The following is a 20,920-nucleotide window of genomic DNA, read 5'->3' as shown; positions in this document are numbered from 1 at the left end:
CTTTCCGCTGTATGTATAGCATAATTTTAGGCATATCTTTAGCTTGACTTTAAATATAGTAAGGCACCAAATGCCGTTTGGGGCGCCACTGGCCAGTCTATATTTTACAAATATCCAAACCAAAATTGCGAAGAATTCAGACTGCCATTTTTAATTTCAAATTTAATATATTGAGTTTAAAAGACTCAATAATATAATTTAGTTATCTTAGATCAAGGATGTATTTAATATTAATAATACCCCTGCTGTGTACTATAATTTTCTAAATAATATACATATGCCCTTCTATGTTGCCCTCCTTGTCTGTCCTTCATAAAACCGCCAGCGGAAAATATTGTGAAAATTTCCTCACGTTCGTTTTTTTGTAAAATATGTATAAGCATTTTTAGAATCTGAGATTTAGCTTTATTTTAAAATTTTAATTTGGTCATAATCGATTGAATCTACATGTCGTATGAGTGATTTGTCGCTATGACTGCTTCTTGTTTTCTTTCTCACTCTTTCTTTCTGAATATCTCCATTTCTCACTATCTCTTTTAAACTTTCTCACTTATTGTTATAAAATACAAAATCCCACAAGGTTTCATTTTGTTTAAATTTTATTTAAATCATATTAGCTGCCAGCCCAATTAACCCCACTGAGGCAAACAAACCAAGAAAACAACCAAAACTTTTTTCTTAATTTTTATTTAATTTCAATATTTCTCTCTTGACATAACAATTCAATATTCCGTCTCAATCATTATTAGAGTAGACATTAAATAAACTAAGAACTAAAGTCGATAAAAAAATCATAAAGAAATAAAACCGAACGAAATCATAAAAAATAAAAAGCATACACAAATGCATAATAAACAACATGTCACAAACAATATTCTCTTTTTGCCAATTCTCAGTGCTCTCAAGGGAAGCGTTTTGTTTTACAAATAGAAATTTAGAGGAATTATACATAGAGAGCGCCGATATATCTCGTCTTGGACAGGCGGTCTGGAGTGCATTTACCAAAATTGCTGTCGAAATTCAAATAACACAAGAAGCGAACACATAACCCGGGCTCTCCGTCGATTTGCCCATCTTAAATGCTGGTTGGCCCTGCCTGGCAGACACTAAAAACACTTAGACTAGGTTTAGTTTTGTTTTTTTGGGAGGTAGGATCGAGGTTGGGATTGGATAAAGCGGGATCTGGGAAGGGTTTAGGTTGGTTGGTTGCGGTTTTCGTAGTCCTTGTCTTAGTTCGTCTCGCTAGTCGCCTTGATTTCTGGCTTGGGGTCGGCCAGTATCTTGATCTCCTCGGGCTCAACCTTGGCCTTGACCTCCTCGGAGGGGGCTGCCACGGGCTCAACCTGCAACTTCACCTCTTCGGAGGCCGCAGGCTTGGACTCAACCTGCACCTTCACCTCCTCAGAGGCCGCAGGCTTGGGCTCAACCTGCACCTTCACCTCCTCGGAGGCCGCAGGCTTAGGCTCAACCTGTACCTTAACCTCCTCGGAGGCTGCAGCCACAGGTTCAACCTTCACCTTGGACTCTTCGGAGACAGAGACCTTCACTTCCTCAGAGGCCGCTGCTACGGGCTCAACCTTGACTTCCACCTTCTCAGATGCCTCGGGTTCGGCGGGTACCTCAGCATCGCTGGCCTCGCGCTTCTTGTGCAACCTTCCAGGCAGATTCTGAGTGCAGGAGCAGGGGCACATGCACTGATCCTTTGGCGCCGAACCCGTTAGCACGGAGTGGAGGCTAAAGGACGCCGGCTGAACGCCCAGCGGGAAGGGATCGATGTTCGAGTGTTGGTAGACGGAGTTTTCCTCGCAGCTAGAATAATACTCCTGCGGCAGGATCACCACGGGCATCAGAGCAATGACGGCGCCCTTGGGGATCTTGTCCGGCGGATAGAAGGCCGGCTGTCCGGGCGCCTGAGGTATCACCGGCAGTTGGGTTAGTGACATGGCGTTTATTATGCTGCCGAAGTTCGCTTGTCCGTTGAAGCCGGAGAATTGTTTGTTAAAGTCAACAGAGGCGGGATTGGGATAGGAGTTCGTGTTGGTTGTGGTGCTAGTGGTGGTGGTGGAGGTAAGGGTGTTTCTTGATGAGTGCGTCTTATCGGCGTTACACACACAGGACTGGTCGCTGATCGACGGCACATGCAATGGTGGAGAGGGACGAGGCGTTACTTTCGGTTCGACGTAGGCTTGTGGTCTATATGTCGGGGGGCTGGTCGGCGTCTTGGTCACAGTATAGCCAGGCACCGGAGGCACCTGTGGCGTATGGTACTGAATCTGAGGCGGTGCGGTGTTCACCTTCTCGAAGGGTCTCGGTGTCGAGGGAGTGTATTGGATCGGTATCGAAATGGGAGTCGGGGTCGAGGTCTTGATTACGTATTTGGGCGTCGGCGGTGGCGGTGGTAGGTACGTATGGTTTTCAATATTACCCGTTGTCACTGGCGGTGGCGTAACGCTCTTAACTGGCGTATCCTTCTTAATAGTGATAGCCGGGACCTTTGGCTGTACGATCGTCGTGGTGGTGGTGGTGGTTATTTTTTGGGATGGCGGAACGGAAACGGGAACGGGAGCGGGAACATAGGGTTTTGGAGTGTTGGGAGGGAAAGAAGGTGGAATATAGGTTAGTGGTGGCTTTGTCGTTACGGGCACCTGCTTATGCACATAATCATTGTTGTGTTCGTAATTCGGCTTAAAAACTGGCTTGCTCGGTGGCTCAATGGCAATGACTTGTGAGTGGGATGGGGGTGCTGGTGGTTTCGAGATTTTACCCGGTTGGTCTGGTGGCAAATAGCCGGGCGTCTCCTTGTCCGAGTACCGGGGATCGTTGGGCGGTGCCGGTGGTCCTGGGCGAGTTGGGCCCGGAGGTCCGGGACGAGTTGGGCCCGGAGGTCCTGGTGGGCCGGGACGAGTTGGTCCGGGAGGTCCTGGTGGGCCGGGACGAGTTGGGCCGGGAGGTCCGGGTGGTCCGTATGGGCCGGGACGAGTGGGTCCAGGTGGTCCGGGTGGGCCGGGAGGTCCGAAGGGTCCTACGAAGGATAAAAGAATTTTTAATTCCAACTTCTTTTCTTTTTTATTTTCTTAAACTCACCCTTAGGTCCGGGCTTAGTAGGTCCCTTGGGTCCGGGAGGTCCTGAATGATCGTTTTTAAGTGGGTTAAACTCTGCTACTAGAAACCTCAAGGACCTTGGAAGGTCTCAAAAGCTTACCTGGAGGGCCGGGTGGGCCGGGAGGTCCTGGGGGTCCGTTGGGTCCCTTGGGGCCTACGAATAAGAGGAAAATTATAGTAAATAAAAATATAAATTGCGTGGAGTTAATTTTTTATAATTAGAAGCCCCATTTGTAAACTTTTTAGGTATAATTTAAGCAGTTTTAGTAATTTTATTATAGGTTTTGTCGAGATAACTTACCGCCAGGTCCCTTGGGACCGCCTGGGCCGCCTGGGCCTACGCCGCCGCCGTCTCCCTTGCCGCCATTACCGCCGAATCCGCCCTCGGGTCCAACAACGTGGACATATGGGGGTGCCGGTGGACCAGTGGGGCCTTCAACGTGCACATATTTGCCAGAATCATCGTGATAATATTTGCCATCGTTAATACCTGTAATCAAAAGACAAACATAAGTATATATCCTTGCTGTAATCAAGCAATCCCATAATTAAGGATCTCTGAAGGATAACTCACCATAATAGCGTCCGTCGTTACCATTGCCATTATATTTACCGTTATCTAAAGTGGATTTGAAGATCATAAAAATACATTTCGATTAGTAACGTTGCATTAAGAAAGGGACTTTCCACATGCTCACGATTTAACTAGATACTGTCTACGATTTTTACTAGATTTTTAATTACTATTAATTACTACAATGTTTTTTTTTTTAATATTTATCTAAAACTGATCTACGTAACTAAGTGTACATTCAAAATACGTTTACATGCTAAACGGTCTAGGCCGACACCAGGACAAAAATCATAACAACAAAGCAAACAAGTAGGATGGAGTTAGTATCAAACTATGGATCTGGGGGTTACGGGGATCAGGAGGAATATATAGTATAAACCGAATACCGGACACAAATCATAAATCACAGATAATAACGGTTAGTGGCAGTTATAGAGTTGGTTAGTAGTCATTGCTCAAGCGGGTTTTTTTTCTACAATTTCATGTGCTGTGTAATTATTTTTTATCATAAATGGAGTGGAGTGTGGGTGTGTAGGGTGTGTAGGATGTGGGGTGTGTATTTGTGGGATCGGTGCAAGCAAATGAGTGATATAACGCTGATCTTCGGTTCGATTCAATTCGATAACTTTTTTTGTGCAGAAAGGATAGAAAGTGAGGATATAAATATATATAGAAAAAGAGGTATATATCGGGATTGTGCGCTCTTGGGAGAGGTGCTCTGATAATAAAGGATAACTAAAAAATCAAAAAACGTGCCCTACAATTGCCTAGCTTATATATGTGTGTGGGTGTGTTTGGTGTGTGTAATATTGTTCCCTAGGAACTTGTTTGCAAATTTAAAGTTATGCAAGTGCATTTACGGTTCAGAAATCATTTTGGTTTCTTGGCTGAAAATAAACAAGAGATCCTTAAAATAGTTTAAAGTTTAAATTAAGGTAAAAGAGACATACGGATAATTTAGCAAAAGAACTCTTACAGCTAGGAGGAAGCCTTGAAGAGGAAAATTTGAACGAACTGATCGCACGCACAGTCGTATGGGGGAATCACTCGATGTCATAAAACCTTCGATTGGCACACTTCATCCGCTCCCATCCACATCCGCCACATTTACAGCCACGGCCGCAGCTCGTTCAAATTTTGCTCTCCAGTAATTCGTAGTAAATCGTTGGAGGGCTAACCTGCTTGATATGCGATGGCCCCAGGAAAACCGGTCTCTGTGTGCGTGTAGGTGCTCGTGTAGGTTCCCTCATTGCCCGGCCGATACTGGCCGCCGGCGCCGATTCCGGAACCGCTACCCGTTCCCGTGCGATCGCCACCGCCAATGCCGCCACCGTTTCCGGTGGTATAGCGATCACCGGAGCCGGCTGCACCGCCTTTTCCGGTGGTGTAGCGATCGCCGGAACCGATTCCGGAACCGCTGCCGGTGCCTGTACGATCGCCGTCCCTGTAGACCGGTTTTCCTGAGGCTCCTCCTCCCGCGCCGACCGGTCCCGGTGGTCCCGGTGGACCAAACGGTCCCTTGGGTCCATTCGGTCCATTGGGACCATTTGGTCCATTGGGACCGAAGCCGCCGACGCCTCCGTTTCCACCGAAGCCGCCGCCTGAGCCGCTGCCTCCGTTGCCGCCATTGGGTCCCACCACATGCTGGTAGGGATTATTATCCGGCACGTACTGGCCATCATCTAAAAGAACACAAACACTGCAATCGCGGGTATGCCTTCTGGATGGCTGGAGTGCTCACTGTTGCTGCCTGGTAGCAGGGTGTTCACCGAATGGAAGGACGGCGCCTGATCCCCGGGATGGCTGTGATCGGAGTGTCCCTTGTCTGTGCCAAAGATCCCCGTGCCCTGGGGCACAATTGGACCTGTGGGCTTGTGGATGGGCAGACTCTTCTGGTCGGAGCCCTTCAGCACGGGAATATTGACGGAGAACGATGGTATCGCATCGTTGCTACCCTCCTTGGCCTTGTACTGCAAAATATCGCTAGTCAGAAGTGTGTTTCCCCCGGGAGGGTGAGTTCCTTATCGTTTTTTAGAATTTAGTTAACCGAAAGGTAAAGTATTTGATTTTTAGTTGTTTTCCGAAGCTAAAACTAGATTGTTTTTTGAAATAGTTTCTAAAGTTTTAATTCTGTAAATTAATTTTAAAAAGTATGTTCCATTTACTACTCAGAAATGGCGTCTTATTTTTAAGGAATATTTATAAGTGAAATATATTAAGTTGATGTGAGACTCTTTTCTAAAGAAATATCAAGGATTCCTTTGAACTCAGCACTAAGAATTCATCCTAAACCCTGTTTCATCTGCCTTTCGGAAATCACAATTCTAGAAAACAATTAGGAACCGCCTCCTTGGGGACTTCCTCCTTCACCCTCTTACATCGCCGATGAAGTAGGGAACTCCATGTTGGGCGCCATTAGCGAACTTGCCACACCCAATGGGGAAGTAGAGTTCGTCCCACTGCAGGAGAATGCCCGGCTCCGAGGGACCTCCATCAGTCTCCTTGTACAAATGCGGTGGGAAGGTCTCCACTGGCTTCTCTGGCTCAACAGTGCGGTAGCCGTGGGCATCGGCCACGTAGTGTGTTGCCCGGAGCAGGTGGTAGGGATCGATGAGGCCGTAGCAGCCATAGGTGACGCCGTCGGGACCACGGGTCTCGTGATGGAAGTTGCCGGTCTTGCCGACATCGTAGCCATACCGATAGGCGTCTTTTGGGGGATGATGATGATCATGTTCGTGTTGATTTGGTTTGGTTTTTGGGTTTGGTTTTGGGTTGTTTTGATTTTGGTTTTTGGTTTTGGAAGAGTAGGTAATGTTTAGAGTATAACGTTTTTGGTTGTTTTATTTTGCGTGATTTTGTGTGGTTTGCTTGGAGGAGTGTTTGCTTTGAGGACCTGAAAATGAACCCTAGACTCTCGACTAACTTTGACTTTGAACTAACATCTCTTAAAGGGCGCTGTAACTGAAAGTAGTTTCACAAAGAGCCTAATCAGATGATATTTCGTTGAAGGAAAATGTTGGTGTTTGTTGTGTGTGTTGTTGTTTTGGGGGTTTATTTTTTATTTTCTTTTTTTTATCTGGTTTTGTCTGAAGTAATCAATTTCGAGGTGGTGAGGTAGAGTTATGAGTATGCGAAGCATTTTTAAAGAGGTTTCATGTAGACCTTTTGGCCACCGAAGAGCAATAATGCCTACATAAAACTGTTGAAGGAAGTGTATAAATATTCGTAGGAGTAGAAAGTAGCATAGAATAAGAGAGGTATAGAGAGATATAGGTAAATGGTTTGATTGATTGTTGAGCGTGTATATATATTTACAATTTGAGTATAGCTACGACGCAGACTACGGTTTCTACTGGGTGAGTTTAGTAAGCTGCTACGGAGGTGTATATATAAATGTTTATATATAGAAGGGTTTCTACAGTTGGTTGTTGTTTCGATTTGGAGTATAGATTAATGAATGTAAGTCGGTTGGAACTATCAGAGTTTGGGGGTTTTTGGGGGAAGGGGGATAGTACAAATACTTACTTACTAAGGTACTACTACTAACAACTACGGTAACAATAACAATTCGTTTGCCAATTTGTTTAGCTACTTAACGAAAAAACAAGAACTAACTAGCTGCATGGATGGGGATTTATCTAGAATACATATCTACGATATGGATACGATTTTACATAGTTAATGGGTTTTGGGTTTTAATATTTTTCGAATGTTTCTTTTGGAATGGTTTCAAGCGGCTTAGAGTAGTAAAATTGCAAAACGGGTCCACTTACTTGTGTCAAAGTTTGACGAATAGTATTGCTGATTCGTTGTCTTTTGGTCGTTGATGTCGAGAATCAGACGACGGTTCTCAGAATCGTATTTCTGAGAGTAGACGCATTGCACCAAGAAGATGCAAGCGACGGCCTGAAAGAGAAGACGAATAATTAATAATGAACACACAAACTTGCAGCTGTCGAAAAGATTTGTCACATTCATGGCACGCCTCCGCTGCCTCCTCCCCAAAAAAAAATAAGAAAAAAAATTTCAAGATTTAAGTCTTGACTCGGCTGGGCTCAATTTGCATACATATACCCCTGGTCGAGGGGAGAGATGAGTCAAGACTTGGAAGTTTGAGCTCGTTTTTCGGTTATGTGTGTGCCCGAGCAAATCAGCAGCCATTTAGATCCGGTTCAATACGAAACCAAAGCGAAGAGTAAAAACCGTTCACCAAAAAAATGTTGGCTAAAATGTCAAAGGCATAATAATCAAATCACACCGCATTCTCGTCAAATATCTTTTTTTCTCTTTTCAGTTTGCCTTTGCAATTTGGAACTGGATTTTTCGTACATGCTAATTTCCCGAGATTTGTCACAGACGTCGCGAAAATGCCAAAGAAAAACCAGTTGGCATCCATTGACAGTAATGGACAATTAGCTCAGTTCTAAATGCACTTGTCGGCATTCTGAGTGGCAGCTGCAAATCGATTACCGAATGGCATTACTTATCTTCGAGGCTCTCAAAAACTGTCTGTCCCACTTAAGCTGTGGATGATCATCTGCCCAAAGATCTCCGCCTTAATATCTGAGATTATGAAATTGTTTGGTTCGCTAATTTGCATAAATTGCCCATAGAGTTAATATAATCAAGCCAAGTTCCGGCATTGCCAAGACTTCCTTGTGTGAAAACGAGTTCTTTTACGAAATTTAGTATACTATAAGCCACATCCTAATATAGAATTCGTATATAAACGAGTCATATTTCCTAAATATGTCGCTAAAGAGCAGGGAAGCTGCGGAAGGTGCGGAAAATGACCTTCGCATTATGCTAAGTAATTAATTCGTTTATGATTTGATAGATCTCTTCAAGCCCAAATTGAGGCTCAAATCGATTCGGCGAGGGTGTGTTTGCCTTAAAGGTTAAGGAGGGATTGCAGTAATTAAATGGGAAACAATGGTTAACACCCGCCATAGATTCCAATGCTCAATAGCAGCGATAAGGTCAATAATTTTTCAGTTTCTTTAGTTTCTTTTTCAGTTTTTTATTCACTCTTTTTGTGGGTGCAAACAAAATGGAAATCAAACCATGTGAAGGAAACCGAAAATGACTCAAAACTGCGGCGACAAAACAAATGAATTTCACATAAAACCAATTTATTTGCCTATCGCGGCCTTTAAAAAAAAGGTAAAAATATGAAAATGCAAATTGGTGGCTGCTGTTTCTTCAGACATCTACTGTCTTTTGATTGGCATATCTCCAAGTCTCAAATTTGTTGCCGAATCTCGGCTGTGCTCCAAAATCTCCGTCACTAGTCAATAGTAAGACAAATTATGAAAAAATCCCAGAGCCCATAAAAAAATCAAATTGTTTGATATTAATTTATTATGCCATGATATATGCAGCAGCAGCTGCTGACAACGGAGGTCGTTTCCATCTCACCCACATCGACACCGTTGCCGCGGGGCAAGTTTTTCATAAAAAAATAGGTGTTTTTTCTACAATTTTTTAATGGCGAATGAAAGTTGTTAGATATTACCAAAGTTTTTCATTATTTGCAGCGATTATTGATTTTCTAGCATGCTGAGTGGTAGTCGTTGATTGCTTATGAAGTCAAAAACTTTGTCTTTAACTCATGGGAAACTAACATATTGCCGAATCACTTTTTTTCGTTTTAGTTAAAGTCAAGAAAAACTATTGTAAGTGATTGATTGATTGATGGCATGTGGTTTGTTTTTCTTGGAAAAATTCCCAGAAAGAGCTTATAAATAGTTAATAAAGGCAAGGAGGCTTTCAAGTTCTAGGAAAGTCATAAAACCAACAAAATTGATCAGAAATTGCTGGAAAAGAACTTCCTGAATTAAAGTCCTCAAAGGATTTAAGGTTCTAGGAATTCTACTTGTAAAGTAAATATTTGTTAAGATTTAAATTGAATTAATTTCTTAAAAGGTTCTAGGAATTCTACCTTAAGAGAATTAAGAGAGAAATCATACTTATGGGTTTATAATTTCCTTGAAATTTCTTTGTATTCATTGCTAAACATTTACCGACCAAAAAACCTCGTAAACTTCACCCTGATTCCGAAACTAGGCTAACAAATTAATTTGTTTTGCGTAATTAAACCTTTTAATTGAGTGAAGGGGGCAGCCAAGCCCGCTTTTGAGCTGCCACAAAGCCCCCAAAATCAATTGCCAATCAATTAAGCACAAAAAGCAACTAACAAATGTGGGCCACAAATATGAATACCACCTATATGTATGAGAGGTGTCAGCCATCACAGTGCGAGAGGAGTGCGAGTTGCAGATGCAGTAAATCAATTCCAAGTCGCATAGATCATCCACGCCGAGTGGCGGCTGTCGCGGTGACCCAAAAAAAGCGTAACTCCGCCTTGAGAACCATGGCATGCGTTCTTCAGTGTACCAGTATGCCAGTATGCACAATGAGCCAATGAATCTTGAACATTTTTGCATAACTCGGAGCTGGCAAAAACCATTTATTAATCGACTTATTCGCACGCACAAGAGTTTGTTTCGCTTGATGTTTACATGACTTCAAATACAACCTCTTCTCATGATCACCTTAATCATAATCAAAATCATAATCATCATCATCCCAAACCAGTTTAGTCATATCCCCACACTTTTCGCTGGAGCCTCTTGACTGCTTTTGCCCTTTGGCGGTTGGCGGTTGGCCGAAGCGAAACTTTTTTCGTGCAAGTATTTATACTTTTCAAGGTCGGCTCGTATCTTGAATTGAACAAGAAAAACACATCTTTTTTCTTTTCTTATTTCGATAAATCGAATTAAAATGCAACGACCTTAATCGATGACATCTTTATCCCTTGTTTTTTTTTTTTTTATTTGTGGGATGCAGTTTCGGGTCTGCCCAGAAATTGTGAAATTTCTTTTCCAACCGAAACTCCGTTGGGGAATTGTGAAATTCGTCAGTGTTTCCAAATGCATATTCCCCCCCAAAAACATGTGTATATTGCACATAAAGCCAGACTTTAAGCGTTGATGGTAAAAATGCCAGAGAAACATTCATAATGAGCCTACCCGGCAACAAGTTCCGCAGAGATAAAAGTTATTAGAACTTCTCGATTCGATCGATATGATCTCTGGGGGAAACGGGTCTGACCAGCTATGGGCGATGGCCTTTTTCGGCTCTTATGGATTTTCCAGTTAATCCAGACGCTGCTTTAATTAGCACCGAATCTAGAATTTAGATTTGAGAGCAGAACCGTGCTAATGAGTTCATTCCTCATCGATGGACTTTTGGGCAAAGGAATTAGTCAGGTGTTTTGGTCGCGGACAAAGCTGGGAATTTGTCCGGCGAATGTGTAGCTCATTAAACTGGCTGTCAGTGAACTTCCACTCGACTTGTTCTGATTTATGAATGCAATTAAAAAATAAACCGTTGGCTCTGCCGCGTGACATCATATTTTCTAAAAAAAAAAAAACTTTTACTTTCAACTTTTGGCATTTGTCTTGAAGCTAATATAATGCTTTTGGCAAAGCGTTTTCGTTTTTATTTAAACCAGCCCCAAAGACTTCCTCTTCCACCGCCAGGCGAGGCTCCATCATCGCCAATAAAGTATTGTTTCTCCTAATCGCTGACAGGCGATCAAGAGACTAATTTGCATTTCTAGATTTTGTCTTAAAGATACATATATCTCTATAGATTCCGTATTAAAATTGGCTAGCAAAATAAATTAATGCGAGGCGGGGAACAAAAACCTTTTGGCCAGCAAATATCGAAAGTCAAAGTGGGTAGAAGAAAGAATGGAAAAATTGATGAGCGATAAAAGTGAATGGAAGCCACAAAAGTTCCCTGAACTCTTATGTAAAAAGGGTGTTGAAATAATTTAAGAATTTTTCAGAGGCCAAGAACTTTGGTAACCCATTAAAAATAACCCAATTTCCTCAAGAATTCCCCTAAATTCTCCTAACTGTAAGACGCTAAACTATTTAATGGACACGCTTTACGCTCTATTTTACAGCCTTATAAATGCCGCAATTTATTTCAATTGCCTAGCGGCAGAAGCCAGCTGTTTGTCATGCAAATCTCGACTTTTGCTACTCCATTTTATGACACAAACTTGGCCGCTGAACGAGCGATTAAATCTTCTCAGATTGCAGCCAAGCCAGCAAAGCGGCGATGAAAATTCCGCGCACTCTTTAAAATTCCGCACAACCAAAGTGAAGAACCAAAATTTATAATAAAAAGAATTGTGGGCCAAGATGAGATGCCCTGTCAACGCTTGCCGCGGGGCATTAACAATATTTCTCGCCCCCTTTTCTTGTATTTTTTGCTTGTGTACGTGTCTGGCAGAGATATCTTGGCCAGAACAGAGCAGGGACTTAGGCTGTCGGTCGCCGTTGTGATAAATACCGAACCCAAAAGCTTAACCACCAACGGGGAAGAAGGGGTCAAAGGCACGGAGCATTTGGCAGGTGACAGAACCTGAGACAAAAACCATTTTTTCTAGCCCAAATCGAGATGATATCTCAGCTCACTTAGAGCGTCATTATGGCACCCAATAAAAGCACACTTTTTTCGGTGGAATTTATAGCCCGAACACACAATTAACAACTTGGGATGAGTATTATCTAAGAATCAAATTAACACTTTGCTGCGATAGTCTTTGCTAATGAAGCGAGTCCTTGACTCATAATTTAACTTGGACTTTCGCAGAAACGGATCTAGGCAAAAAAAAAAAAAACATTTACAAATGATACAACGGAATTTGCATACGAAATCCGCAATAATTTGAAGTCATTTATACAAAACTCAACTCTCTCTTAACGCTTTATTCGGTAAACAACAAAATTGTTAACGTTTTTCCCTTGTGCTACCACATTTTTGCCCGTTGACTCGTCTTCTATATACTTTGACTAAAACAACACAATTACGAATATCGATTGGATTTCAAATGACAACAATAAAAATTCAGCGAGAAAAAAACAGACACAAAAACTGGGCAAGACGCTTTTTTGCGTTGTGCGCGCGTTAAGCAAACAGAAGAGTATCTACGATCATTACGAAATTGCCGGTATTTGTGTACTATTTGTTTGCCTAGAAAATGCCGGTCGCTTGCTACTATTATTATTACTATTATTACCAAGTTGAGGGCTAGAAACTTATATTTAGAGGGTAAATTTGAACAAAAACTGAACCGAAATAGTTGCAATTTGACCCGGACTTGTTAACGCTCGTTAAAAATCGTAAAAAATCGTTCATCTATTATTGGTCATGAGCTCTAACAGATATTCTAGCCTTCAAACTTGGTTGCCATGCATTTATTGTTCGTTTTGTAATCAAACAAACGAAGCAGAAGTATTTCTCGCATATTTATTTGTATTTCATATTTGACATTATTATTAGCAGAGTGCTAAATGCTCTTGGTGTCTCCAAATTATTACAAAATAAGAAATGAAATAATATTTAAATTTTGTGTAAAAAGAAAAGGGATTTGAAAACCCAAAAACAAGTATATTAAGAAAACCCTAAACTAAAGTTAAGTTCCAAAATACAAAATTAAATATATAATTAAAATTTTTATAAGTTAATTCTTATAATTTTCCCCAAATATTTCCCTTTTATATTTTAAACTTACCATGCATAATGCTGCACGCGCCATTTTGCAACGAATTTTTACGGTTTTTTTGACACAAGGAACGCCAGTAAATATTTAGGTATTTTAGATTTTACAATGGAATAAACTCAGTTATCCAATTTCCAATCTTGAAAAAGAAGAAAATGTTTGTACGCATTAATTTTTTGGATTTCAGAGGCACACAGTTTTCACACGATAGCAAGGCTTTGGTAGAACTCTCGAGAATTCCATATTATTTATCCTTGCAATTAGTACAGTTCCATATAGTAGATCACTAGTTGGGGGGTTTAGTAGCAGTTACTTTTAGGAGCCTAAACTAGAGCTCATACCGTGGTGACCGATGTGGACGAACTGAAGATGAACGCATCGCGTCTTTGCCATATAAACAGAGGCAGACGCGAAACAAAAAGGCGAAAAAAAAATGAACACGAAAAAAACTGAAAAACTGAAATCGAATTTCGAGACTTGAGAGCAACACACACACATACACACACACACACTCAGCAAAAGCACGCACACCTACTCAGGTGACAGAGACTCTGCTGGGGCTTAAAGTGCGTGAGTGTGTGAGTGGGAACAAGTTTGATTTTTTATTTTTTATGCACGCTTTTTCGCTGGATACGTTAATTTATTTGGCCAAGCGCCAAGCGGAGAGATGAGCCGAGCCACAGGTCGTATACTTGATAAATTGAGCACTCTCCGCGGACGCGGACTCGTAGTCGCTCTCCAAGATCTCGATCTTCATCATTGTCTAGGATCTGCTTGCGTGTCTCAAGAATTTCAGTTCACTTTCAGGTTCTTCAGGGGGCTTCATTAATATTTAAAGATTGATTTTTTTTCTTCATATTATTTATTCTCTTTTATGTTTTATTGTTTTCTGTTTTGTTTGTCCATAGAGAACATTTTTTAGTCTTTAATTGAAAATTCGAGTTTTTCGTGTTTATTTTGATTTAATTTAATCGTTAATCGAAGAGTGATATTTTATCTATACATAGCTGGATAGATTGTTGCCTTTTTCCTATGATTTTTTTGCTGGCTCCCTGCGTTTGCATTTTAAGCTTTATTTGTTTTGTTGTTGCTAAAAAGTATTTAGATGGTTTATTGATTTAATTAAAGCTCTTTCGTCTTCTCGATTTCCGTATATACTCATTTTTCTTCCTGTGTATTAGGGAGCCATAATTAAAATACATCACAAATGAGCCAGAATATAAATATATCTAAATGCTGAAATGAACTCACACGGTAGCCAAGAAATTAATCTGTGAGCTCAAGCCGGATAGGAAATCGCTGCCAATCCGTTTGCCATAATTCAGACACCTTTATTTTGTGTTTAGTTGCGACAGGCTTCCGTTTGATGATCCGCTTAGGCCAACTTATATAGAATATTATTCAATGCATTTATTTCTCAAAGTCACATTTTGTGGATTAAATTGCAACGGAAAAGGGGAAGCGATTTCAGTTTTAAACAGAAACTTGGCTTGCTCTTGAAGGCAGCAATTGACACAGAAAATAATCTGTTTCTTCTTTGCTGTTGGGCATAAAACAGGATGAATTTAATGGCCAATGCTTAAGTCAAGGCGAAACCCACGGAATGAAGACAATGTACAAGTATTTTCGACTATAAAAAAAGGAAATAAATAAAAGAAAAATAAGCGAAAGTTAAATACTCTTGTGAAACATAAAGCTTTTGTGACAAGAATTTAATTAAGCGAAAAAAGAAAGCTTTATTGCTATTTAATTTTCAATATTCAAGTAATAAATGTGTTCTCTGAGTTGTCGAGTCCTTATTTATGCATTTTAATATATTTATAAATTAAATATTTATTTTAATTTGCAATATTCAACGTTACCCCTATGTAGAGCATTGAAATGAAATCGAATCTTGGCGCAGCATGCAAAAATCGAACCCTGCCGGGGGGCTCTTTGTAAAATATGTGTCTACGTGGGCTTAGTTAAAACTTAAGAAATATAAATTTTAAAAAATATATGCCAACGGCTATATTAAGCTGGGATTATCGTGAGCACATTAATTATTAATAGACTTTATAAAACAAAGTAAGTGGAATGAGTCAAATAACTGAATGCATTCTCGAAATTCCTTGTCCATTACCGGGTATCCGAGTCCAAGTCCCCGGCAATGACCTTGACATCGCTTAGTAATCTGGGTATATCCTCAAAAGCCTTCGGCATTCTCAAATGATTATTAAGATTTTTTTTTCTTTTTTTTTGGTTCATTTTTCGCAGCTTCAAGTTGTGCCAACAACAAAGTGAAACATTTAAAACTGGTAGTTTTCGTTTTTGCTTTAATTTTACTTCATATGTAAATGCATTTTTGGCAGAGTTTCATTGACAGTAAAATTATTAAACATAAGCCAAAAAAACAAAAGCGAAATGGTAACACATTTGGGCAAAGTGTTTTTTATATATATCATATTTTTGGGCAAAGCAATAAGGTACAAGGAATTTGTATATATTTAAATTGTATTTAATCCAAATTTCAGATTTGTGAAATTTAAATAAATTTATATATTATATTCTCTTTTTTTTGCGAATTTTTCAGCCCACACAAATCTTTATTTTTATGACCACACCGAGTCACACACAATACACAACGACCTTTGAGAGAACAAAACCACAAAAACCGAAAACTTTTAGCTATCATCAGTCGCAAAACAAGTTAAATTTTTGTTAATCAAATTCATAAGCTGGCGAAACTATCAAGAAATCAAAAATATATAAATAGATATATCGCATTTGAGATATGCTTTTAACAAGCCCAAAAGTCAAGTTCGATTTGTGGAAAAAACGGAAAACGGGGGGGCCAAGTGAGCAACTTTAACCTAAGATCAATATTTCATGCGAACAAGAAGAGTCCGAGGCGAGTGAGCAGTATTTTGGGGCAGAGCAGGCAGAACGCCAAATTTAGAAAGCCTACCAAAAAAAACCGAAAGCAATTTGTTGCAGCACAGCCTCTCCGAGAGACTGACAAAATACCAAAAGTCAATGGCTCTGACTCAAGTCGATGAGATGAGATGATGCGTGGCGTTGGGAATGCAAAATGTGATGCCGGGTATCGTTACCCATAAATCGTTCAACCGAATGCCGGCGTGTCGCGGATGAGTCATGGCAAGTCCCTTGATCCCTTGATCCCTGTTGTGAGTCCATGTTGCATGTTGCATTCGACGACCTTCAGTTATCATATATATATAAATGCGAGTGAATTCCCTGCAGCTGTTTCCGTCTTTAGCCGCACGCATCGATGCTTATGTAACCCAAGTTGAATGACTTTGCCCCGGGTGCCCTTGTGCAATCTGAATCTTGGTGCACAGGAAAAAAATACATGTCCCATATGCAACTACTATTTAATATCAGGCTTTTGTTTTTTAAGCTTTAGAGATACGAAGTACTATCTTTAGTAGTAAAATTATACATTTTCAGCATACAATCTCCACTGTGTACCAAAAATTAATCAACTATAAAGTCCTTTCCTCCCTTTTCTGTATTCTCCTGGTATTTCGGGGCGTCTCTCTTTAAGTTTCGTCTGGAATTAATTTTTTTTCATTAACAAAGAAGAAATACCGCCCCTTGTAATCCTTTAATGTCAGGCTTCCGCTGCTCCGTTGAAAGGAGAAGTTTTTAAAGTGAAAGGAAAACGAACTCATGGATGCGTCACATCGCAAGATGCATACGCGTAGATACAATTTACATCCGCTTCTTGCCGGTTCTCGCAAAGTTTAAAGACAGACATGAATTTAACAAGCTTGGAGAGAGACTTGGAAATGAATTTGTAAGTTACTTATGAGATTCTTACCGAACTTCTCAAGGGCTGCCAATTTGTTAAGGGGGGATATACATGTAAGCGGTCAAAATTTTGCCATTTTTCGTGAATTTTTTTTTATAAGAAATAGTCAAGCAATCGTCGTGAAACTTTGGATATAGTTAAAAGTAGAATCAGAGATGATAAAAAAAATTAGTTATAAACAATATTTTACAAAATGGCGGACTTATGGAACATATGCCGTAGCGCCTCGAGCTTTGATTTGCCGTGCTATGGACACGATAGAGCTCGTAATTCCAGTCCGAAATCCGTAAACTAAATTTTTTTGTATTCATTACACCTTTATCTTCTATTTGAACCTAAAAAACCAAAAAGAAATCAAGACAAAAAAAATAAATTTTGTTTTCAAGGAAAAAATGCCATTTTCAGGTGATTAGTTTTCACTTCCCACCCTCTTAAAAAATAGTAATACTCAGTTTTATAACAACCATGTAGGTTCAAATAGAAGATAATTTCATGCTGATTATAACAATTTTTGATTCACTCCGATATGTTACATAGTTTTTTGTGAATCGTGTCCAGAGCATAGGTAGAAATGCAAAAATTAGAAGCTGAGAAAAAGACGTTTAAAGTTTTTGATGCGCCCACGTTAACACTTGTGAACCTTGCGTGCATACTTGATTTGAGGCACTTAGAGTTGGAATTCGATAATGAAACTTACACACTATATTCTTTAAATAATAAACTATTTTTTAAACCAAAAAAAAAATTTGCCCAACAAATTTTGGTTTACATGTATATCCCCCCTTAAGGCATCGCTTGCCTGCAATTATTTCAGCTTGAGTTTCTGGCCAACTTTGCCAACTTCTCTAGACGAACCCATTTTTGAATGATGTCATATTGGAGGGGAGTTTCATTAAAAATGCATTAGTCAAATTATTAGTCAAGTTATTAATCAAAAGAAGAACAGGCCTATGAGGTGATTTTTTTGGCAAAAACAGGGACGGATTGTTGGTAAGCGAAGGGGAAATAAACTTAAGCTGAAATGCCTAAAAAACATAATAATATAAATAAATGAAATTTAGCATTTTGTGGCCAGAAAAGTTGTTCAAAGGTCTACTTTAAAAGTAAATTATTACTTAAAATCACTTAAAATATAAACTAGAATTGTTACAAAAAATACTGGCAATAAGAAGAATTAAGCTACCTTCCTAGATATTCATTTTTTGTTCAAGAAAAATATAAATACTTTGCTAAAAATCAAAATAATTAGTTTAATATATTTTGAAATATTTTTTCTTATCAAATGTTAACTTATATCGTCGCCCAAACTTCCTACACCTTCAATCCGCTTCTGTGCTGCGCTTTTGGTCATCACACAATACGTGAGAAATTCACGAGAGCGACAAAGAATTCGCGGCCAATTAAAAGCTGATATAATGGCCAAGACAAATGACGACCGGGTCTGTTGGAGTGACAGCCGCAATTGTCTTAGGCATTTGGCCGTATACATAATCCGCCTGGCCATCTTATCAATGATATCAGACACCGAGAACTTGTTTGTACCCCTGTCTCGGACCAAGGTGGAGGTTGTAGTAGCAGCTGCTAACACAGATATAAACAAGTGGTTTGCATACGGGGAACTCTTGTGGCGAAGAACATTAAGGCACCGTGTATCTGCGATGATCCGTGGAGGAGCCAAGCACGCTGAGGGGGTGGAGCAGAGAGTCATCATGGCCGAACATGGTCAAACAAATCTGCAAACAAATTTCCTTCACCTTGTTGCAATCAATCAATACACTTCTGTCCCGTCGCTGACTGTCAACACCAAGCGAAATTTATCGGAGTGACTTTTAACTGCTTACTTCCGTTTCGAGGAGGAGATACACTTTAACCAACGCTTATATTTGCCTAAGCCTGTTAAATATTTCTTCAAAATCGCAGAGCACTAAAACCATAAATATTTATTAATTTATGAGCTAGGCATTTGTTTGAATTATGACACCAAATTAAGCTCAGACGAAAATAAGCCGCAGCTCTTTAAGTGCCTAAAATGCAGAAATTTCAACTCGAGCGGCGACGATTAGTCCATAAAAAGTTTAACGATTGTTTTTACAAAATCAAACCGGAGGATTCCATTCCAATTAAATCCCACCTCTTAAGACACCTCTTAAACGCCGCACCTGCTAGCAAAGATTCTTTATCTTTTGTGATTTATCGAAATATAATGCGTCGGCTCACGTATATGTTTTTTTGGCCAGGAAATACAAGCCAGAAGAAACCGCCTCTTAAGGAATTCAAACTGAAGCGAAATACAAAAATAAAATAAAACCAGTGGCATTGAGGCTTCGCACAAATAAAAACAAACATTAATTTTAACTAAAGTAAAGAAGTGTTCAAAATTAAGCAACCTTTTAAGCCGAAAAGTTGATATATTTGCCTACCTCTCAGGTGTCACATTTTCATATTAATGGGGAGCAAAGCAGCCCATAAGAAACAACGCGAGAGCAAACATTTTACGATCTATTTCGGTGCAGGAAAACACACAAATTAGCATAGAAATAATTCAATTAGGCAACTTTTGATCCATTCTCATGTTCATCATCAGCACACAAAGCTCTCTTAAAATCAGATCATAAAAACAAAATCTTGCAAATATATAAAATCTTAAAATTCAAAAAGCCAATCAACTGAACTTTTACGATTGGCGGGGCCAGAAAAAACCACATTCTCTATTTTCTGGATTCTAATCAAAGTTCGATTGGTAGGTAGCTTGTTTTATTTGCCAAAAACATTGCCGATTTGATTCGGGCGAAATGTGTGCGCATAAATTTGAATGTGAATTCAATTTAGTTTAGTTTTAAGAGCCAGCCTGAACCCGTTCTAAGCCGACATGGAGTGTTAATGGCACTTTTCTTTCATAACTCAGGCGCGTTTCTTATCTGAAAGTGTTATGAAGTGTCTTTTACATACAAGTTATGGCCTTGTCTCCGGTTTGTGTTCCTCCTCCCTTGAGCAGGAGCATATCTAATGATCTGTTGGCTCAGGCACTATTTTTGTGTGACGCCCAAATGTTGCGTGTCCGGATTGGCCACTTGTGGATGCTGGGACTGGGGCTGGGCCATTTGAATGATAATATCGCGGGTCGCCAGAATTATGGTCAGCCAGGGTATACTGGTTATGCCGTGTGATATAATATTCTATAATAACTAAGCATCGTGTTTAAACTAAAAGCCACCAAACTGTCTCAGCGCTCTCGCCCTGCCACGTTCATCTATTTTAGGTGACTGTGTGAAGTTCAAGGAACTTGCTGACGCACAACATTGTGTCTATATAATACTCATACGTATTCTAAAGACGGTGTCAGCTATGAGGTGAGACTTTGAATGGTTTAAACTGCGGGTGGTCCATTTGCCACGGATGATTAATATTTTGGAATCGAATTGAAAATCTGACAAGGCGAGCAATTGTTTTGAAATACGAAAGCCAACATGTAAATGGGAAATCTGAATATCTTAAGCAAAATATTGATAAAATTTAATCCGCTTAAAGGCGCTTTTACTTTCAACAAATGCAGAAACAGAGAAGCAAGCAAATTCTAAATTTCTAGAGAAAGACTTTCGCTTTCAAGCTGAAAGAACTTTCATCATCGAAAGCGATTAAAATAAATTTAAATACTGGCTTTAAGGCAAGCCTAATTTGTTCTGAACACGCCCAGATTTTTGGGGTTTTTTTCCTTTATAATTTTTAGCTTAAAAATATATATAAATACAAGTTGTTTCATTTTATCTTTCCGCTTTCGTTTTGCCTCAGAGTTAGTTGCCCGTGCAGAATATAACCAGACAATGAATTTCATTCAACTCCATAAAGAAAT

The 20,920-nt window shown here is 39.9% G+C and overlaps 1 protein-coding gene across 4 annotated transcripts; it reads right to left on the bottom strand.

The window, feature by feature from the left end:
- Positions 1 to 839: 839 nt before the first annotated feature.
- frm (farmer) lies at positions 840 to 13,394 on the bottom strand. 4 transcript variants are annotated; one of them, XM_017182784.3, is made up of 10 exons: positions 13,269 to 13,393; positions 7,450 to 7,582; positions 6,055 to 6,383; positions 5,418 to 5,646; positions 4,855 to 5,358; positions 3,677 to 3,721; positions 3,404 to 3,592; positions 3,203 to 3,256; positions 3,085 to 3,126; positions 840 to 3,022 (listed from the first exon to the last, which is right to left on the bottom strand). In XM_017182784.3, the coding sequence occupies exons 1-10, from the start codon at positions 13,290 to 13,292 to the stop codon at positions 1,230 to 1,232; spliced, it is 3,342 nt and encodes a 1,113-aa protein (XP_017038273.1). In that variant the 5' UTR covers positions 13,293 to 13,393; the 3' UTR covers positions 840 to 1,229. The 4 variants fall into 4 exon arrangements, with proteins under 4 accessions (XP_017038273.1, XP_070141981.1, XP_070141982.1 ...); XM_070285883.1 differs by lacking the exons at positions 4,855 to 5,358; positions 5,418 to 5,646; positions 6,055 to 6,383 and having other exon boundaries at positions 2,016 to 2,124; positions 2,426 to 2,498; positions 2,765 to 3,022; positions 13,269 to 13,394; XM_070285881.1 differs by lacking the exons at positions 4,855 to 5,358; positions 5,418 to 5,646; positions 6,055 to 6,383 and having other exon boundaries at positions 1,845 to 2,124; positions 2,426 to 3,022; positions 13,269 to 13,391.
- Between the last annotated feature and the right edge of the window lie 7,526 nt (positions 13,395 to 20,920).

The sequence above is a fragment of the Drosophila kikkawai genome, chromosome 3L (assembly GCF_030179895.1).
Source record: "Drosophila kikkawai strain 14028-0561.14 chromosome 3L, DkikHiC1v2, whole genome shotgun sequence".
Classification (NCBI taxonomy): domain Eukaryota; kingdom Metazoa; phylum Arthropoda; class Insecta; order Diptera; family Drosophilidae; genus Drosophila; species Drosophila kikkawai.
Note: the sequence above shows the minus strand (reverse complement) of the source record. Positions and strands in the feature narration are given on the sequence as shown.

Excerpts from the sequence above, each read along its gene's own strand:
- frm (XM_017182784.3), bottom strand. The coding sequence starts at position 13,292 with ATGGCGCGTGCAGCATTATGCATG. Across the intron at positions 7,583-13,268 it reads CGCGTGCAGCATTATGCATG|GCCGTCGCTTGCATCTTCTT; the intron begins GTAAGTTTAAAA and ends CTTCTCTTTCAG. Across the intron at positions 3,257-3,403 it reads CGGTCCCAAGGGACCTGGCG|GCCCCAAGGGACCCAACGGA; the intron begins GTAAGTTATCTC and ends TCTTATTCGTAG.